The sequence below is a fragment of the Lacerta agilis genome, chromosome 2 (assembly GCF_009819535.1).
Source record: "Lacerta agilis isolate rLacAgi1 chromosome 2, rLacAgi1.pri, whole genome shotgun sequence".
Taxonomy (NCBI): Eukaryota; Metazoa; Chordata; class Lepidosauria; order Squamata; family Lacertidae; genus Lacerta; species Lacerta agilis.
In genome coordinates this window covers 40,828,062-40,847,247 of record NC_046313.1, presented here as the reverse complement: position 1 = coordinate 40,847,247, position 19,186 = coordinate 40,828,062, and the positions used below count along the sequence as shown (strand labels likewise).

General features: G+C 41.6%; 1 protein-coding gene across 26 annotated transcripts in view; it reads right to left on the bottom strand.

The window, feature by feature from the left end:
* The window catches only part of CACNA1A (calcium voltage-gated channel subunit alpha1 A), a 267,437-nt gene that overhangs the window by 34,281 nt on the left and 213,970 nt on the right, over positions 1–19,186 (bottom strand). For 20 of the 26 annotated variants that reach the window (XM_033139730.1, XM_033139749.1, XM_033139735.1 and 17 more), the window contains 6 exons: positions 17,609–17,725; positions 16,963–17,028; positions 15,969–16,084; positions 15,394–15,544; positions 13,459–13,586; positions 10,197–10,293 (listed from right to left, as the gene is read on the bottom strand). In XM_033139730.1, the coding sequence (XP_032995621.1) occupies positions 10,197–10,293; positions 13,459–13,586; positions 15,394–15,544; positions 15,969–16,084; positions 16,963–17,028; positions 17,609–17,725 (675 nt within the window). Of the gene's footprint in view, positions 1–10,196; positions 10,294–11,241; positions 11,339–13,458; positions 13,587–15,393; positions 15,545–15,968; positions 16,085–16,962; positions 17,029–17,608; positions 17,726–19,186 lie in introns of all 26 variants that reach the window. The other 6 variants (XM_033139731.1, XM_033139737.1, XM_033139746.1 and 3 more) reach the window with 1 other exon arrangement.

The following is a 19,186-nucleotide window of genomic DNA, read 5'->3' as shown; positions in this document are numbered from 1 at the left end:
TCAAAGGGTTTTGTAAAGCTGGAAAGTAAAGCACAGATATGGAAATGGCACAGCTAGGAATGAGACCTATGAGTCTTGACACCAAGGCCTCTAGCCTAAAGTTCATTTACCTTGAGCTCCACACACCACATTCCTTCTCTCATCTCTTCATCCTCCTTTCACCAAATCTATGCTAATCTGGGATTCCTGACACCCAATGCAAGCTCCTGCATACAGTCTCCTTTGAAACCAGATGCCTTACCAGGGTCTAATGCACAGGTAGCTATGTGCATTTCCTTATGTAAAAAGTCCACATGGTACAAACGAAGCTTTCCTACACCAAAGCTAGTCAATGTAGTACCCTCCATATGTTTTTGGGTTACAACTCCCCAAGGCAGCATTGCTAATAGTCAGGGATGATGGGAACCATAGTCAAAAAACATCTGGAGGGTACTATATTTTTTACCCCACCCTACCTAATTGCTTGGCCTTACATGATGACCCTAATACTGCCAAGAACCACTTTTAACAACTCCATCTCCATCAAGGCTAATTAGATTTTTGCCCCCATTCAGAAATGATTCATCAGTGTACTGCTCTTCTCCAGCCATAACATGATCCTTGCAAATCATCCCGTGACAGGAGGGATGGACTACAGTGCGGACTCACAATGGTTCCATATCTCCCTGTGACTCTCCACAACTTAGGACTAGATTTCAATATTTCATTGAGAAGTTACCATAGTGGTGGCATTTTCAAAACATGGTCACTTGTGTCTCCTGTCTGGAATAGCAAAAATGCAAGAGTCATTCTGCAAATGCAGCCTGCACCCTAACTGCAATACCACCAAGTCTCTTCAGATTCCTCCTATGGAATTTTATTCTTCTCTGACCAGCATGTACTTAGTTGAGTTGTTGTTTTTCTTATCCTGGGGTTGTCACAATTAACTGAGGCATGAAAGTAGTTAGATACCAAGGATGACTTTCCCTCTAGGTGGAAAAAGGGCTTAGCTTAGTAGTGCAACAAATTATTTGCAGGTAGAAAGTCTTGGATTCAATCTCTGGCATCTCTGCTTGAAGGGTCTCAGGAAACAAAAGCTGGGAAAGGCATTAGCCCAATACCTTGAAGAACCTCTGCCACACATTTGGGCTAGATAGACTTGATTTACTGCAACTTTGCATATTCTTATAGAATAGAATTGTAGAGTTGGAAGGGACCCAAAGGGTAATCTAGTTCAACCCCCTGCAATGCTCTTTTGTGACATTTGTGTGCAGCAAACGACAGTTACTATGACTGTCACACCATATTTAATTTGTGTGGAGGGGCCCCCATCTATATCAGCACCGTAGCAAGTATGGCAATACAGTATAGTTTGTTGGTACTCACAGACTTTAGCTTTTGACTGTTCCAGGAGACAGGATATAGGTCAGTGGTGGAGTATATGCTTTGTACATAGAATGTCCCAAGTTCATTCACTTGCAGATGCAGTCAAAAGGATGAGGAAGCAGATGATGGGGGAAACTTCTGCCTAAGACCTCAAAAAGCCATTTCCAATCCAAGTGAGCAAACAATACTGGGCTTCAGGTAAGCATATGGAATCCAGATTGTTCATAGATATATATTCAACACTGAGCTGACTATAAATGTGTATGTGCCTGACAGGGAAGGACAACATTTTCTTTGTAGCCTTTCAAATCTTCTAGATGTTAACTGGTGGCTGGGTTTTTTAAAGCACATTTTTTTACCTTTCACCTCCCCTCTTTCCATATCTTTCCACTATCCAATGTATTGCTTCTTTAGTTAGATAGTATATATTCAAGCCAAATAACTCACGTTTCTCAAACGGCTACTGTTTTAGTAGCATATAGTCATACTCAAATTATAATAAATGATTGCAGATCTCTAAGAAACTATAGCTGATTTTGCATTTTCATTGTCATATTCGTATTCAGCACCTCAAAATCTATAAGAAATGGCTACTTTTATCTCAGAGGCATGACTTTTGTCAAAAATTGTTATGCAGTATTATCAGCCTATGAACTTTTCTGCCTCTTTGGCTGCAGGAGCTGAGCAAAAGGAGATGAGAGGCAATACTGAGAGTGCATTTAAGTATCCAAGAAATCAAGAGCCATGACAAAAAGATGAGTGGAAAGAGAACACTTGGTTTCCCACCAATGATAGAGGAACAGAATTTGGAATTTCAACAGTAACAATATCATGTTGCAGTTCTGCTTATAGTGGTCCTATAGATGAGAACTTTCTTTAAAAGTTTGGGTGGGTTTTCTTTTTGGGTTTTTTTTAAAAGTGTGTATGTTCTAATTTCTTCAAATCCAAAGCAATCATCAATGGCAGGTTAGTACAGCAAAAATAAAAAATAGAGATTTGCATTGAAGAGAAAGTCTGTTTGCCCTTCTGGGATGGGTGGCTTTGCAGGGAGGCCCCAAGCCACTCTCGTGAACTGGCATATGGCAGACTGGATTGTTCTCTGCTGCCAAATTGACCAATGGTAGCAGGGCCTTGTGGGTGTTCACCTGGGCATGGGAACAACTGCCCAATACTGGCACTTGACCCTATGCTCAGTGTCAAGATAAATAGGCAGCCTGCCAAGCCATTTGGCCTCTTCTTCCTTTTAATCAAACTGTAGGAAGATTGAGGAGCTGATTTTCTATTCAAATATAGGCTGGCAAAGTAGTCTGGAAGTGCAGAGCAGTGACTGGATAATTTATTTTCCTGAGGAGCAACTACCATGGAGATTTTTCACTTGTTCAAGCCAGCTGATTGACAAGTGACTGGCAAATACGTTTTCCAACAGCTTTCATGTGAAGATTTATTTGTCTGACCCACATCGTAGGTGTGCTGAGATCAACATAAGACAAAATCAAATGTGTGGGGTCAAAATATTAGCACCAGTTTTTGAACCAATCATTAAGAACTGGGGTAGCTGTTAAGAACCAGTATGAATGTGACAAAGCAATGCCTGCAGCAATTCAGCTTCACTTTTAGCCCAAATCTCAGAAACAGTCATGGTTCAACGAAAGTCAACATACAATTCTTTATGGAGTTGCTGGCAGACTTGCACCCTTTTGGAGATTACACAGAGGCACTGGTTTATAAATCTGGGTCTCCTCGTGGAGCCCATTCACATGCCCATAATTAACAAAGCAAGACAATTTATACTAAAAGTGGGTCTGACTCTTGAATTACATGGAAATTGCATGCTAATGGCTTCTGCCACTCAAAAAGTGACAGGAAAAAAATCAGTGTGAAAGGCACATACCTGCATTATCTTTGTTCCTGTTACAATGGATGAACTTAATTAGCTTACAATCTATGATCTGCATATTTACCATGTTCAGCACGTTTTTTTTTTTTTTTAATAATGTCGAAGATGTTCAGGATTTTATGTGTCGTTTGCACAGCAGTCACTCCAACTTATGGAAGAAGATATTTGTGTTTACAGACAACATATTCTCCCTGCATCTGTGCAGGATGAGAGCATTCTCCATGTTGGTATCCATCAGTCTTGTGAGTCAATGCAGTGCATATCCAGGGGCGAAGTCAAACTCTGCGTTAGCAGCACTGAAGTGACGTCTCTGGGGCGCAAGCGTGGGCAGTGTGTATGGATGAATGACAAATTGTGTGTAGAGTGTTTCTCCAACTTCATGTAGGCAGACAGTGTGGTCACATCTCTACTGCACTGAAACTTAAGAGTTATTTTGTCTGCTATATTATAATGTGATGAATAAACTGCAGGAATGAACTGCTTGGCTCACTTTTAAGAAAGCTGAACTTTAAAGACAAACCTAAAGTAACTGGACAGATGAGAGCCTGACATCATATCCAGATTTTGCCTGTCCTGCAAAGATCAGAGATTTTTGTGTGTGAAACATAGCTGAATATATAGCTGAAGCGAACACTTCATTGTAAGATGAACTCAATACTTTTTGGTCCTTGATTCTGTATTTGATCGTATTGTTTTTAAATTTAATTATAATTTTTTGTGACTTTGCAATTGTCATAACTTTTGGCACAGCTTATAAAATCTAATAAAATTTTGGTTAACATTTCTTGATCTAGATGTTTCTACTTACTAGGAGGCTGAGAAGAATGAGAAGATCACATTGATTTTGGTGTCTGCCTTGATACATCAGGATGGAACGATCCTTGTTGAAATGTCCAGCTCACTAAGTTTTTATTTGGTTCAATATGCAGACCTGGCTTTGGAATTTTGTATCTCTGACAGAACAGTTTCATTTCAACGATCATCTTTACGCAAACGACATTCAAGTTTATCTTTCTGTTTCTGCCTTTTTGGTATTTCTGTTTGGAACACCCAGAGACAAAATGCACTACTGTATATAGAATTTGTTGTTTTGTCCTGTAAACCTTCTGTTTCTTCATTTGATAAATAATATACTTGTCATTCCTAATTTCATTGTCTCAAGTGTTATTTTTTACTGTCCTCTCTCATTCTCAAATGTTCTGTTTCTAATTCAGGCAGGTGTTATATTTTAACCTCACCAAAATTTACACATGTCTCTCAGTTGATGTTTTAACTTCTCAGCTCTTCAAAACTCTTCACAGTCCTGTCCGTCCTTATTTAACTTCTTTATATGTCATAATGCTCTGGGTAATTATCTTGTTTTGTTTTAAGTCACAGATAGCCTTGGCTATGTCTTGTCTTTGATTCTTCTCATTTGCTTCCCCCAATGAATGGAATGCTCTTTCTCCTCTTGCCCATTACACCTCTCTCTGCTTCTCAAAAAAATCACATCCTCCTCAAGACTACTGTAGTAGTCACAGTAGTATCAAAATGTCAGAGTGATTATTGTTACTTCTTCAAGTTTAGTCTGCATGCAATATTCTCCATCAGACTTACTGTTTTAAAAGTAATTTTTCATTTATACATATCTTCTCAATTAAGCATGTTCAACTCATAAGATACAGTCAAACTGGCTGAGAATTTAATGTTTTCTCACTGAGTAAGATTATGACCATTCCAAAAGAAGAATAACACCCTTTCCCTGCTCCTAAACCCAAATTAAAACATATCACAAAAAGGACCTACCAAGAGGTTGAAAGAGCTGTCATGTTTACTTCTGTAGCAAGATGCAGTTGGAGACTGATCACACTTCTCTTATGGCTTCCACTTTGGTAACCTAAAAATGCAGGAACCATGTGGGAGGGGTAGAATTACATGTGAAGAACCACACAAGCATCAGAGATCGGAAAGGTGTGGTGGCACTTGCACAGCTGTGCAATTCACCCCTCCCATGAGGTTCTTCCACTGGCAGAGCAATGTGAGCAAACTGACCTCGTCTCTCCCAGCACTCTGATCATTTCACATATGTTTCAGTGCAACGACTTGTCTGATATTATAGTCTGAAGGAAGTATTAGTTGCTGTCTTCCATCAGGATACAGTAGTATAATCTTTCATCTGAAAAACCTATTTCAGTTACTGCCTCCTACTCATCGTGGCCCTTTGAAACATTCATCTTTACTTACTGCTCTTGCTTGGGTGGATGTGAGTACCCTCTCCCCAAATCTTCCTACATTTCTCATCATATAGTGGCATGTTCACTACACAGTTTATGTGGCATTAGACTGCACTGAAACCTTTACTACAGAGTCTATCCCCACTGATAAAACTGGCAGTTTTATATCTTCCCTCTTCTCCCCACACTAAACTTGTAGAATCCAAGGACCCTTTCAAGTGAGAGTGAGCTTTTCAATAGCTGTGCCATGAACCAGCAATAGAAACCCAAAGTTTCAGAAGGGTGAAAGAGATATCACACACATAACAAAGAAAATGTGAGAGGGGAAGCTCTGGGTATGAGTGGTAGATTTAGGGAAGAAAAGGAGAAAGAAGATGTAGCTTGATGATCAGCTGCTGAGATGTATAAAAGGTTTAGGGTTAGAGTATGAAATTATGGAGGAGCAGAAGGGAAAAGCTTCTGATAGGTTAGAACTGCATTGACAGAGAAGGAGGCATGGAGCAGCAGAGAGAAGGGGGCAGAGAAAAAGGTTAGTTGCTGTTAATTCATCTCTGGTTAAGAGTAGTGAACTACTTCCCCTTAGGTTGTATTCTTTTGTAGGAAGTTACACCGTTATGGAGGCAGAAGCACTGAAAAGGCATGGGTGTCTGTTTTAAGTTATGCAAAGAGATCAAAAGAGCCATTAGAACAACTACAAGAACTTCCCCCACCTCCCTTATTCTTTTATGGGCAGCCGGAAGGGCATGAGAGAGCAATCCTAACTGCAGAATGAACTGCAACCCATAGGCTAGTTGGTGGATGGAGCCCAAGACTTGAGTCTAATTTTTACCCAGAAGGAGCTCTACCTGGGCATGTGTTCTGTTGCTAGCCTGTACATGTGTAAGAGGTGATGAGTATAGTCCTACATTTCTAGGCTCTAGTTAACTGGCACCTGAAGGTGGATACTGTCTGTCTTGCGCAAAAGTCTGAACTAGTAAACTGGCATTTAAACCATAATAAAACTGTGAAGACCCTCATAACACAAGCCCAATTCTAACAGTTTCAATTCATTTCCAGTTAGATGGTTTTTCAAGTGTCAAGCACACGAACACCTGCAAGTTATGTGCCATGTGTTCTAATCCAGACAATGATTCCCACAAGCTCCAATGGCAGGTTGGGGACTGAGCAGACTTAACATGGGTAGCATAGCCTAGTGTACTGAAAAAGGGCCATCATTCAAAATCCTATGCAACTTTACACCTTTTCATTATTCAGTATTGTTTCCTAAATTTATGCTTTAGTACTAAATTGCATTATCAGCTGGTGCCATATGAATACAGCACCAAGTGGCCATGCCTACCCCATGGTTACGGAGAGTGGTGTAGATCAAAAGTGATCTCTAGGATACATACAACAGAAAAACTTCAATTATGAAAAAAATGCATAGCAAGTGAGCACTCTTAATTGCATACTGTTTAAATACTGAATCAAATGCTCAGAACAAGCTTTATAAATCATTATCAGCACCAAACTAGATGTGATGTTATTTATTTTATTTGTTTATTATTTATTAATTAAATTTATACCCTGCCCTTCCTTTCAAAGAAGCCCAAGGCAGCGAACCACAAGGGATAAAATAATAAAACCATCTTTAAAACAATTCAAGTACAGATGCACACTGGGAAAGATCTCATTTTAAAAGGCCTGATGAAAGAGGAAGATCTTTGTGAGGTGCTGAAAAGACAATGAAGAGGGCACCTATCTATTATTCAAGGAAAGGGAATTCCAAATTCTAGGGCCCAATTCTGACATTGTACAGGATGGACCTTCTGAGGAGGCCTCACCTGCAATGCACAATGATAGACTAAGTATCTAAGGTGCAATACAATATTTTGGGTTTCCTGGTCCCATGCTATATACATCTTTATACAGCAAAACCAGCACCATGAACTTAGCCTGGTAGCTAAGCACCAGATTTTGCAACAGCTGCAGATTCTGGACCAACCCCAAAGGCAAGCACACTGAAGTAAATAATCCAGCCTGGAGGTCAGGGTATTCTGATCCAGAAATGGCTGTAGCTGTCTTACCAGTTGAAGCTGGTAGAAGGCATTCCTAGCCACTGAGGTCACCTGGGCCTCTAATGACAAAGATGGATCCAGGAGTACCCCCAGGCTACAAACCTGTTTTTTTTTGGGGGGGGGGGGCGTATGACCCTATCCAAAACAGGCAATTGACCAATTATCTGGAACTGGGAACCACTCACTACAGCACCTTTGTCTTGCTAGGATTCAGAGCTGGTTTACTGGCTCTTATCCAGTCCCTAGACCAGGTACCAATCTATAGTTTGCACAGTAGCATCAGCATACTGATGCCACCTCACCCCAAATTTCCCAATGGCCACTTGTGTACCAAGGTGCAGAACAGGCTCCACACATGCCTGGGAGGACACTCAGGGGCAACTAGGAACCCATATCCTTGGGAGGGGTGGCAAAGAGGACCATGGGGTAAATTGCATTGTCCTCACCTTCCTTGGTGACCTATCACTTTTCCATGGCTTTATCTCCCTCACTGAAACTGAAGGCAACTTTGTCTTATCATTCAGTTCATTGCATAGGCTCTCATCATGTGCAGGAAACCACACATGCATTCTGGTCCCTTCACACTATCCAATGTCTCCAGGATGCAGGAGGGTGGGGATAGATGGGGGCACTGTCTTTGTCCTTGGGACTCACAGTGCTATTCTTCTTAAAAAGAGGTGCCAGAACTCACCATGAACTCCTCCCTCGTTCTCTTAGAATGGCAATGGAGCCCAAAAGAGAGGTGCTGGAACTGAGTTCTGGCTGGAAAAAAAGCCCTGGGAACTCCCAATGGAGCTCCTTAAGGGATGATACCATTTGTTGCACAAATGTTCCTGGGCTTTTATGTTTCTTGACACAGACAGAAGCTGATGTAAGAGGTTACAAGACTGAGCCAGAACCCCTCTGGTTCAGGCACGGGTCCCAGTCCTTCAGCACTTACCAGGAACCTCAGCGGTCTAAGAGACAACAAAACAGGAGAACAAACAAGGCACCAAGAAGCTCAGGTTCTCACTCCCAGTGAATATTTTCTCCAGTCAACCAATGCTGCAGCTGTAAATTCTCTTATTTAACTCTAAACAAAATAAAATAAAAAATTCCTTCCAGTAGCACCTTAGAGACCAACTAAGTTAGTTCTTGGTATGAGTTTTCGTGTGCATGCTCATACCAAGAACTAACTTAGTTGGTCTCTAAGGTGCTACTGGAAGGAATTTTTTATTTTATTTTGTTTTGACTATGGCAGACCAACACGGCTACCTACCTGTAACTGTTATTTAACTCTGATATACTTGGTTGTTGTTGTTGTTGTTGTTTTGGTTTTTTAAAACCAGAAATAGCAGTATGGAGGGCCCCCAAGTTGGTTTAGGATTGCGGACTGGGGAAGGGGGCAATGGGGCAATGGGATGGTGAGATTCTGATCTGGACCATAGCAGGGGCAAAGGCTTAAAGTGTCCCTCATGGTTTTGATCCAGCTCCTCCCTCTGCATTAGCTGCTTATATTTTTTTAAGCGAGCGTAACAGTGTTCACTTGACAAGAGGGACAAATTGTGAGGATAGTGACTTTCTTACTATCTTGTTTACATTTAATTTCCTGCTGTTTTGAAATATTGTGAAATTTATCTGGAATTTATCCAGATAATCTAAACCCAGATACAAGGAAATTAACTCATCCCTGCAAATTACCTCATCAATGACAGGAGGTTGATCAGGAATTCCTGGGAGAGCTCTGTTCATGCCGTGAAAAACACCAGAGAATTTTGGGTCCTGGATACTGCTGAACATGTGAGGTGCATTCAAGAAAATTGGGAACCACAGAAACTTCATCTCATTGGGGGGATTTTGGATGAGTGTGGGCAAACTTCGTTATATGCTACATTGTTTACCTGCATATATGGGCAGTTCAAGTGCATAATGTGCTTTCAACTAATGGGTATAACATTAATTTTCTCTGCAGTGTTCCCTATACTGACACTGAAAAGCTCATCAACATGTCTTATGTACTATGCTGCAACCTACCCCTGCAATGTGGTTAACTGGATTTTAACAGAGATTCAGGAGCTCCACTACAGTGTTATGGGTCAAAGGGAAAGGTTGCCCAGGTAGAGGAAATCCAATGACATCAGTACTTTCTGGAGAGTGCAGGTAATGTTGACTAGAAGCGGACACACTGGCCTGATCAAAAGTACTCATAGCGCCATTAAATGCGTTTTGGATCTTTGGTCTCTCTTCCCCTTCCGGCTTTGTTCTTCCCAGTTCATTTGGGGTATCTGTATTGGCTGGATAGTTTCAGAGCAATCACAGCTGTTTAAATTGTTTGGGGGGTGTGTGGCAAAGGGAATGGGAGGTGAAACATTTTAAAAGCAATGTCTCTTCTGCTAGATGCAGGAGGACAGGGTGGTGGCACTTTGATGGAGGATTTTGAGTAGGATCATGCACCTTGGAGTTGTTTCTTACCCACCCAACATTTATTGGCCATAATGGAGTCTCTGAAACATGAAACGCTAACGGTACTGAACGGACACAATGTTACTGCTTAAGAAATTGTATTGAGAAGGGGGAAGAAATGTACAAAAATTATAGCTTTCGTATTTTTGTTGTTGAAAAATAATAATTAAAAATGAAGCTAACTTGAAATATGCCTTGTTTATTTCTTAAAAATTATTCTACCTTATAAGCAACACGGGCAGGGCATTTCTTCCCTAGCCCCAGGGGTGGAGACATGTGTCTCAGCATCTCATACATGTCCATGAAAGTCATCCGGCCCCTGGGAGCAAAAAATTAAAAACAAAAATAAAAACAACCAAAAAAATAATAATAATTAAAAAAGGAAAAAATACACAGAAAAATAGAAAAGAGAGAGAGATGCAAAGAAGAGAAAAATATTGGAAATCAATTGGAAAAGAAAAAAATGGAAGATAAAAATGTAAAGATTACTGTGCTGCTTGTCAGCCAAGAGTTCAAATATGCTTGATCTTCATGGACGACTGGGAGTAGAAAGATGGCTTCTCAAACTGTGGCTGTGATCCAGCAAAATGCTTAAGTGCAAGCTCCGTACTTACAGAGCTAGCATTCCCATTGCAAGAGGGAGAGGTTTAACTTAAGCATGTGCCTCCATCTAGTTTACTCAGCCTCAGGTTATAAATGCAGACCACAATCCTCCATGGGCTTATAGGGCCAAGGAGTGCAGAGTCAGGTCCTCTTAGTAATGAAGATCCACAGAAAGAAGGAGAGAAAGAGAAAGACAGATTGAGATGAGAAAGCCCCTCTTTGCCAATGTGGGAGGAGGGCAGAGTGCAGGAAGAGAAGGTGGAGGGAAAGGGGGGTGGAAAGAAGTGGGGAGGGGAGGGGGGGGAAATGGCAGAGGTGTCAATGGAGTCTCTGTCCTCCCCAAATGAAGTATTAATGTGCAGAGAGTGGTGGAGGTGAGTAGAGAGAGAGAGACTCATAGAACCCTCCAGGCCTAGCTCCAGCTAACAGCAAGCAGAGATGGTTCAAGGTAACCGGTATGCTCCATGCGTTACTGGTCTGGGTGGCAGCATCATTTCACGCATTCTGTTGGCTAATTACATTAAATTACTCTTGAAAGTGCAATATATATAGATAGGTATGTGTACAGATATATATAGATATATATATATGAAATATATATATTAAAGAAATCATAAGCAACATTCATTCCGTTGATGCTAGCAGGTTTTAGTGTAAGTCAAACCTTGCAAGCAACCCTATGAGGGCATTTCTTGCCTAAGCCCAGGGGGGGAGATATTACACGTAATAAACTGTACATATCCTTATAATGAATTCGGCCACTGCAAGAAGAATACACGGGGGTTAGTGCAGACGCTACAGGGCAAGAGAAACACATACACTGTCATGAACACACAGAACATAGCAGGACTGCTGGCTAGAGAACTTCAGTCCAGCCATACCACCCCCCACAGGGCTTATGGAGAAACTGTACATTCCCATTGGTGGCAGCAGGAGGAAAGGGGCCTCTCAGAGCTGTGCAGCCCAGGTTTTGCTGCAGCTCTATTGGGTTCTCCATCAGTACTGGGAAGGAAGATGAGCCAGTACTATTTTCATTAATATATAGGGTGATAGGAAGTTAGGGGAATGACACACAACTATGCAGCATGGTGAGATTTATCAAAGATCATGTGTCAAGTGTGAGCTGAGGTCCCAACTTGGGTATTTCTTCCATTAGGCATTGCTGCCTTTCTGTAACTCACAATGGACGCTTTAAAACCAGTCATTGTGCCATGGACTCTAGGAGCCCTGGGCTTCTCATTCCAACATTTTTCTTCTTTATTAATAAATGCATAGAAACCAGTGCTCAGGCGGGGGCAGAACTGGTTTTCCTGCCCCTGCATGGCACAGGCTCCCTGATGAACACTCCCTCAGCTGGGCTTGGCAGGGTCTGCCAGTTAGGGCTGGCAGCGTAAACAAACACATTAAACCTGGACACAACGAGCATTCATTCTCAACAGGGCACAGGGGTGACAAACAATACCAAGAGAACGCTGGGTGGACCTTCTGTCAGGTGCCAATTATCACAACTCTGCTGACTGTGCCTGCTTGCAGCAGCAGAGTGCTTGGCCTCCTCCCCAGCAAACCATAAAAAAATTACAAGAATAGTTACACACCAGAATGGTAGGCCAGGCCCTAACAGGCACACACATACACATGCTCTCTCTCTCTGTCTCACATACAGACACACACACCTCTCTACAGGCCAACATTTGAGAAGTGTGTCATTTATAACTAACAGAGCTATTGAGCACATTTCTTTGATGGCTGAACAATATGTAACACTGTTAGGTTCTGTGACGGCTTCCAAGTCAGTACCACAATAACTCTTCTTTAGCTCACATACTACTAACATGACACAAAACATGTAGCATAGCTGCCGCCACCAGGAGCTTCACTGAGATAACTGTCTGGCTCAATAAATAAAAAAATTGTCCAGTAGCACCTTAGAGACCAACTAAGCTTGTTCTGGATATAAGCTTTCATGTGCATGCACACTTCTTCAGATGCACTGAAGATACACATGTCTGGCTCAAGTGACACTAGTGATGTTACTCAGTTTTCCTACAGTAGGGGCTACATAGCCCACTAGGTAGAATAGGGAAATTGCAACAGGTATCCCTGGGCACAAGGGGCCATACATCATGCCCTTTTGAACATATGGGATAATGTAAGGGTGTGTGTGTGGAGTTGACAGAGTCCAGCTGCAAAAACCTAAAATTAAAAGAGGAAATGTTAATCAGAGATAAACCCCCCATATCTGCTTCTTGCAATCTCTTGTTCCTAGTGAGACGCACAGAAATTAGCCAACAGGAATGGGAATGGCAGAGTGGCAGTGGCCACAGATCCACACTGACTGGAACTCAGCTAAGGTGGGTGACTCACAATGGAGCTGCATGCAAACAGGGGCAGTGGCTCCAATCTCTGCCTCAGATTAGGCTTCTGCCTTTCACTCACATCATTACAGATAAGGACTGTATCTACAAATATGACATCATATCTTCACTCTGTTAGAGTAGAACAAGCATAAGACTATTTTTCTTTTGTAGTCCTAAATATTGTTTCCCTTCCTGAGATGAAGAAAAATGCAGGAGTCGATGCTCCTACCAGCCAATGCACTTCTTGTGTGAAAGTAATGTAGAGCGCATAGGTGTCTTAGCTTTCACACTGCTAAATCTCTTTCCTAATAGAGTTGGAATCAGAACCCAGGAATCTTAAGCTGTAGACTCCCTGCCGAGCTTCTAAGGCCTACTTCTTCTCCATCCCCTGCCCCTGTTTTCCTTACTAAGGAGAGTTTTCCCCAAGCATGGATCAATTTGATCCACTTTCCCAAGCTTTTGCTTGGTGTGGGGCAATGGCTATGAGTACAGTATTGGGAACGGCCAGGTAGGCATGTCCTTACCAGGCAGCAGGATCATACTCAGCCCACACACGCACATACTCGTCCAGATGGTGGGGCCCCAAAATGGAAGAATCACGCGTCAGATACTCAAAGTTGTCCATGATAACAGCCACAAAAAGGTTCAACATCTGCAATATCAAGAAGGCACACAGATGGATACAGACATGTTAAGTAACTGGTGAAATGCTCAATATGCTGAGAATTATCATCTTGCTGCAAACCAAGGCTTAGGCCCAGAGTCTATGTGAACTCAAGTATCTAGAGAGAGGGACCAACATAGCAAATGGTGGCACACCCCTTCGCCTCTCTTTCTCTCTCCCCCCCCCAATTGCATCACTCGGGTTATGGACTTTTCGGGGTGCGAATGGCACCCCGGAATGGGTCCGTAACCCGAGGTACCACTGTACTACCAAGTGGTGAGAGAGCAGAAGTGACCAATGTTGAAGCCATTCTCCAAGCTCCTCCTTCACCAATCAGGACTGACCAACCATAGAGGCAAACTAAGCAACTGCTTAGGGTGCCTATATTCCTGGGAGACAGATAAAGATACTTGAGTGTTCCTGCTGGAATTGCTCAGTATCTACAGCAGTAAAAAAAAATACACTTAAAAACCATTAAAAACAGTTCTTTTTACAAATGCAGAGAGAAGGGAGAATATAGGTAAATTTTATGATCTGATTCAAGATACAGAACAAACAACCAGTAATTTTATGGGGGGAAAATGGGAAAGCATATGGGTATGAAATAAATACATATTAATGGAAATAAATATGAGTTCATGGTCTTCAACTGTTATCAGCTGATTTAAAGGAAAATTATTATAAAAATCAGTATCAATGGAACTGTGCCCCTTATAAGTTTAATTTGATATAGAATACTGGTGAGGACAAACTGTTGGAGATGTGGGGAAAGAAAAGCAGACTTTATACATATTTTTGGTGTGTGTCCTATTATCCAATCTGTTTTGAATACAATCCTTAATACTACCATGGAAATGGTAGGTTATCTTATGCCTCATTATCTTATGACTGCATTTTTAGGATTTTTAAAAAAATCTAATTCCATAAAATGACTTGGAAGTGGTAGTTAATTTATTAACAGCCACAAAAATAACAATTGCCAAGAACTGGAAAAGCGGAATACACCATCTTTATTAGAGTGGATAGAGAAGGTATGGTCTATCGTAACAATGACTAACTTAATTTAAGAGAACACATGTAAACCAATCAAACAAAATCATGGGGAAATGGGCCATGTTCATTATGTTCTAGAATTATAAATAACAGGGCAATGTACATACGACGCTTTCAATTGATTGCACTTTTACAAGAAATGTCAATAAAAATACTAATAATTTAAAAAAATCAAACTCTCACATGGTACAAGGCTGTGTGGGGAGAAGTGTATTGTTCATCAACAGGGATTGTACAGGTACTAGCTAATAAAATTATTTGATAGTTGCACAACCACAGAAGTGCTCACTGGAGGGAAAGTTGCATTCTTCAAGTGATTAATATTTGAATGCTAGAAAAAAGCGATCTTCCTCTGGCAAAACACCCAAATGTCTATAATGCTATTAGGAATGCCTTCCCTGATTGACACTTATGTCACTTAAAAATATGTGCGTGCCAATCTAACACACTAAAAGCACACAATACCTATTTACCCACCTTCCCCATTCATCCCCTTTGCTAATTCTGTTACGGTACGGTTGATAATAATGAAAAACATTGTCTCTAAAAACAAACAGCCCTGTAACACCAGCATCATGTTGAAGAATGATGTCCTAATCCCCACAACAAGTGTTTACTACTGCATAATGAAACTGTCGTCTTAGAAAGGTGCTCTGCTGGCATCCTGGTTCTATCAAACTGTGTATCACAGTCCTATATTGCCTCCCCCCCCCCTTGCTCCCCTTTATGAATTTAGACTCACCAGAAAAGAGCACAAGAAGATGAAGGAAACAAAATAGAAGTATGCAAATTCATTGCCACACTCATGGCCTTTGAGGTCTGCTTTCTCATCACAGAGCTTTCCACTCAGACAGGAGAGCATGATCTCATGCCAAGCCTCACCTGTGGCACTTCTAAGAAAGGGAGAAGAGAAAAAGACAGTGAGCATTGGGGATCCACCACAGCTGGGATGGCAGCATCTCCATATCAATAAAGGTCCATAACAACCAATAAAGGTCCATAAGCTTTTGGGGTCTCACAACAGAATTGTAGCTACCTCCAGAACACATGGGTGGTAGTTACAGAAAAATCCCTTGACTGTGACGTAGAAGCTTGTTAATACAGGGATTTTTCATTTAGTCTGTTGATTCGGTCACCTTTTGGGTGAGCAAAAGAAGTATTGTATAGTGCAATCTCTGATCCATTACTGAAATATACTCATTTTGTTTTAGGTACAGCTACTGCTCTGCATCTAGGAGACTGTACATCTTTTGCATTGGGCAGGGCCTTGGCTAGAGGAAGTGGGCTTCCTGCACATGCATAAGGTCTGGGCCTCACCTAAAGAGAAGCATTAGGGCTTGAAAGAATGTGCGGAAATTGTTGTGCTCAGTGATGGCAGGTTTGTCATCTTCAGACATATCTTCATCAATCTCAATGCTAATGTTACCAAAGACCTGAGAAGACAAACAAATAAAAACAAAATGAAGAAAAAGCCTTGAAATACAAAAGATCCAAAAAGAAAACTTCAGGAAAGAGTAGGTTTCCAAACTGCTATCTAGTGGTGGTAGAGCCATTGCTTGTAGCAATGGATGTAGGTCACCTATCAGCAAGGCTAGGTGGGGCTCATTTTCATGTTTGGAGAGGAAATGAAAAGGTAATCTGTTCCTGACCACAGCCTACATGGACTAGGGACAACAAAAGGCTAGAACAGGCTGCCAGCAGTTGAAACCAACCCTAGGCAGTTTACTGTCGGGCTGGTTACAAGGACAGACTGAATGTAAGGTATCCCAGCAAAAACAACTTGCAGAATTCTTCCAGGACCAGTCACCTTAAATAATCCTGTAGCAAAGTGGGTGTTTCAGGTTGAACACTTAAAGGGGATGTGCCTCATCCTCTGACATCAAATCTCTTCTGATAGCAGGAGTGGGGCAGTGCAGTCATACACTAAGCTTATATAAGGCAAGGTAAGGCAATACTACAGGGACAACACTCATCCTAACCTGGAATGCTGTTATAACAATGAGGATGAAAGGCACAGAACTGTTTGTCTTCAGCTTGTACTAGGGTTTACTGTACAAGCAGGAAGACCTCAGGCATGTTGCAAGGGTGATGTAGATGTTTTTGACATTGACACTACAATGTGCTAGAGCCCTCCATAAGTTACGTCTTCTGCAGTTTGGGGGCAGCTCCCAACTAGGCTGGTCCTCACTTTACAAGTTCAAAGGCTCCAGCACAAAAACAGCAGTATGTTATTGTCCCTAAGCTAAGCACTAGAGGCATTGCAGCATTCATGGTGAAACCCAGCATGGGATAGTAGCTTGCTGGCACTTACCTGCATTCCAATAATCGCATAAATGAAGAAGAGCATTGCAATCAGCAGACACACATACGGAAGGGCCTAGTGAGGGAAAAACATGAGCATACATTATTTTTTTATAAGTTTCACGTGTGTGTGTGTGTGTGTGTGTGTCACACTTGTTTTACTGGGAATACAGTTCCCTTCTTCTTACAAACTGATTGCTGTCACTGAATCAATGAAAGAAACTGCTTGTAGGCCAATCTTCCCCATACTGCTGCCCTACAACTACCACCAGCGTCAGTCAGTATGGTCAATGGTCAGGAGTGAAGGAGGATGGGAGTCAACTGGAGGGCACCATGTTGAAGGCTGTTGTAGACTCTATCACTCCTTCCTCCAATCCCTGCCACATCCCATCCTGACTACAGAAATCCTGCAGTGATTACTTACCCATACAAAAGGGTGAGTTAATGGAAAGCTACTCATGAAACATGATTCAGCTTCAACAACATGAAAGAAAGTATTCATGATTAAAAGTGCATGATAAGAGGTGTCTCTAACTATAGTCTCCTAAACTTTCTGCACTCCTACTACTTCCCTCCCTTTCTCTCTCAACCACCCACAACTTCAAATCTCAAGGAATCCAAGTTAGTAGCTCAATCCTAAAGCCCTTTGTTATTACCTTAAAGGACTGGACAAAGGTCCAGAGCAGGATGCGGATGGTGTAGCCTTGTCGGAGCAGCTTAATGAGACGGGCAGCTCGAAACAGCCTAAGGAAACTCAGGTTGATAAAGTTGTTCTGGGGAGATGAAGGGAAAGTGGCATTAGCTGGATCAAGGTGGGGATGTGGTGACCACAGTCTCAGGGGGTTGGTAAGAAAGCAAATGCAAACCAACTCTGCAGTGGTTAGTAAGGATCACTGAATAGCAAAGAAAGGGAGAGGGATCACACACATGAAGAAAATTAGCATGATAATAAGGCCACCCCTCTACTTGGAAAATCATCCATTTGGAAAATCAGTGATAATTCATTAGCACATGATTACATTTTTTAAAAATATACCCACAACCAAATGCACTGATACTTTTTGACACAAGCAGGCAGAACATTATTGTGTGGCCTCACATCACACATGTTCTGTGCACACAAATCTGGAGAGAGGAGAAAGCAAGACAAGTGCCAGTGAGGAAGAAGAGAGTTGAGAAATGTCTGGAGACTTCATATTATTTTTGATGGAAAATCATATTAATTTTGATGGAAAATGCATCTGTCCTGTGCACCCAACAGATGTTGGGCCACACCCCAAGCCCTGAAGGAAGAGCTTAGTTCAACAAATTTGTAGCTAAAAGAAGGATTTGTGATTCTGGCAAGATAGGTTCACCAAGATGCATTTTTATCTGTCTCCTTCAGAGGAAATGGCATATAAGCTTCTGGGATAAAATGAATACATTGAAGTGTGGCAATGTACTTCTTAGTTGCAAAGTGTTCTGTGGCCAGACACCCACAGCCCCTGAGAGCAAAAGATGCCCAAGGTTTCTGAGGGTTAGGATATCACCTGAGTTTGGACAATAGAATATTGATGTATGTGTTTGTGTATCTCTAATAACTACCACTGAGACCTTCAGACACTTTCTAAAAAAGAGTTCCAGTAAAGGTTGGGAGAAGGGCCTAGCACAGAAAAAGATAAACTTAGATACAAAAAGCCAACTTATATTTAACTCATATAAGAAACACATGAGGCTATCCCTGGGCAAAAGCCCTTGAACAGGAACCTGTATTTTAGCCCCAGTATGGACGGTTAAGTGCTCTAGTAATCTATGCACCATGGACCTTTCCTGGGTTTCGATATTGAACCCAATGGAACCACACTTTGATCTCATTGGAACCAGAATTGCATGTTCAAGCAATGAGAACACTGATATAAAGCGACAACATGGGTGGCTCTAACGGTTCCAAAGAGATTTACCATGTAGCTTCATGATAGTACACTAAACAGTGCAAGTGATCTGGCAGATTGAGTGTGTAGGGATATCTATGCAACATACATCACAGGAATGAATGTAGTTGCACCAACATCTCCCTTAAGACTCATGAAAGTACCTGTGCTACAGCGCCCCTCATACACAAACTCCAAAGAAAACTGCACAAAAAAGACTCAGGTAATACACATGCCAAAAGACTGGTGTGACCACTCAACATGTACTGGCTTGTTACATGCCTTGCTCTATAATTATAAAACAAAGACTGAGGAACAGTTACA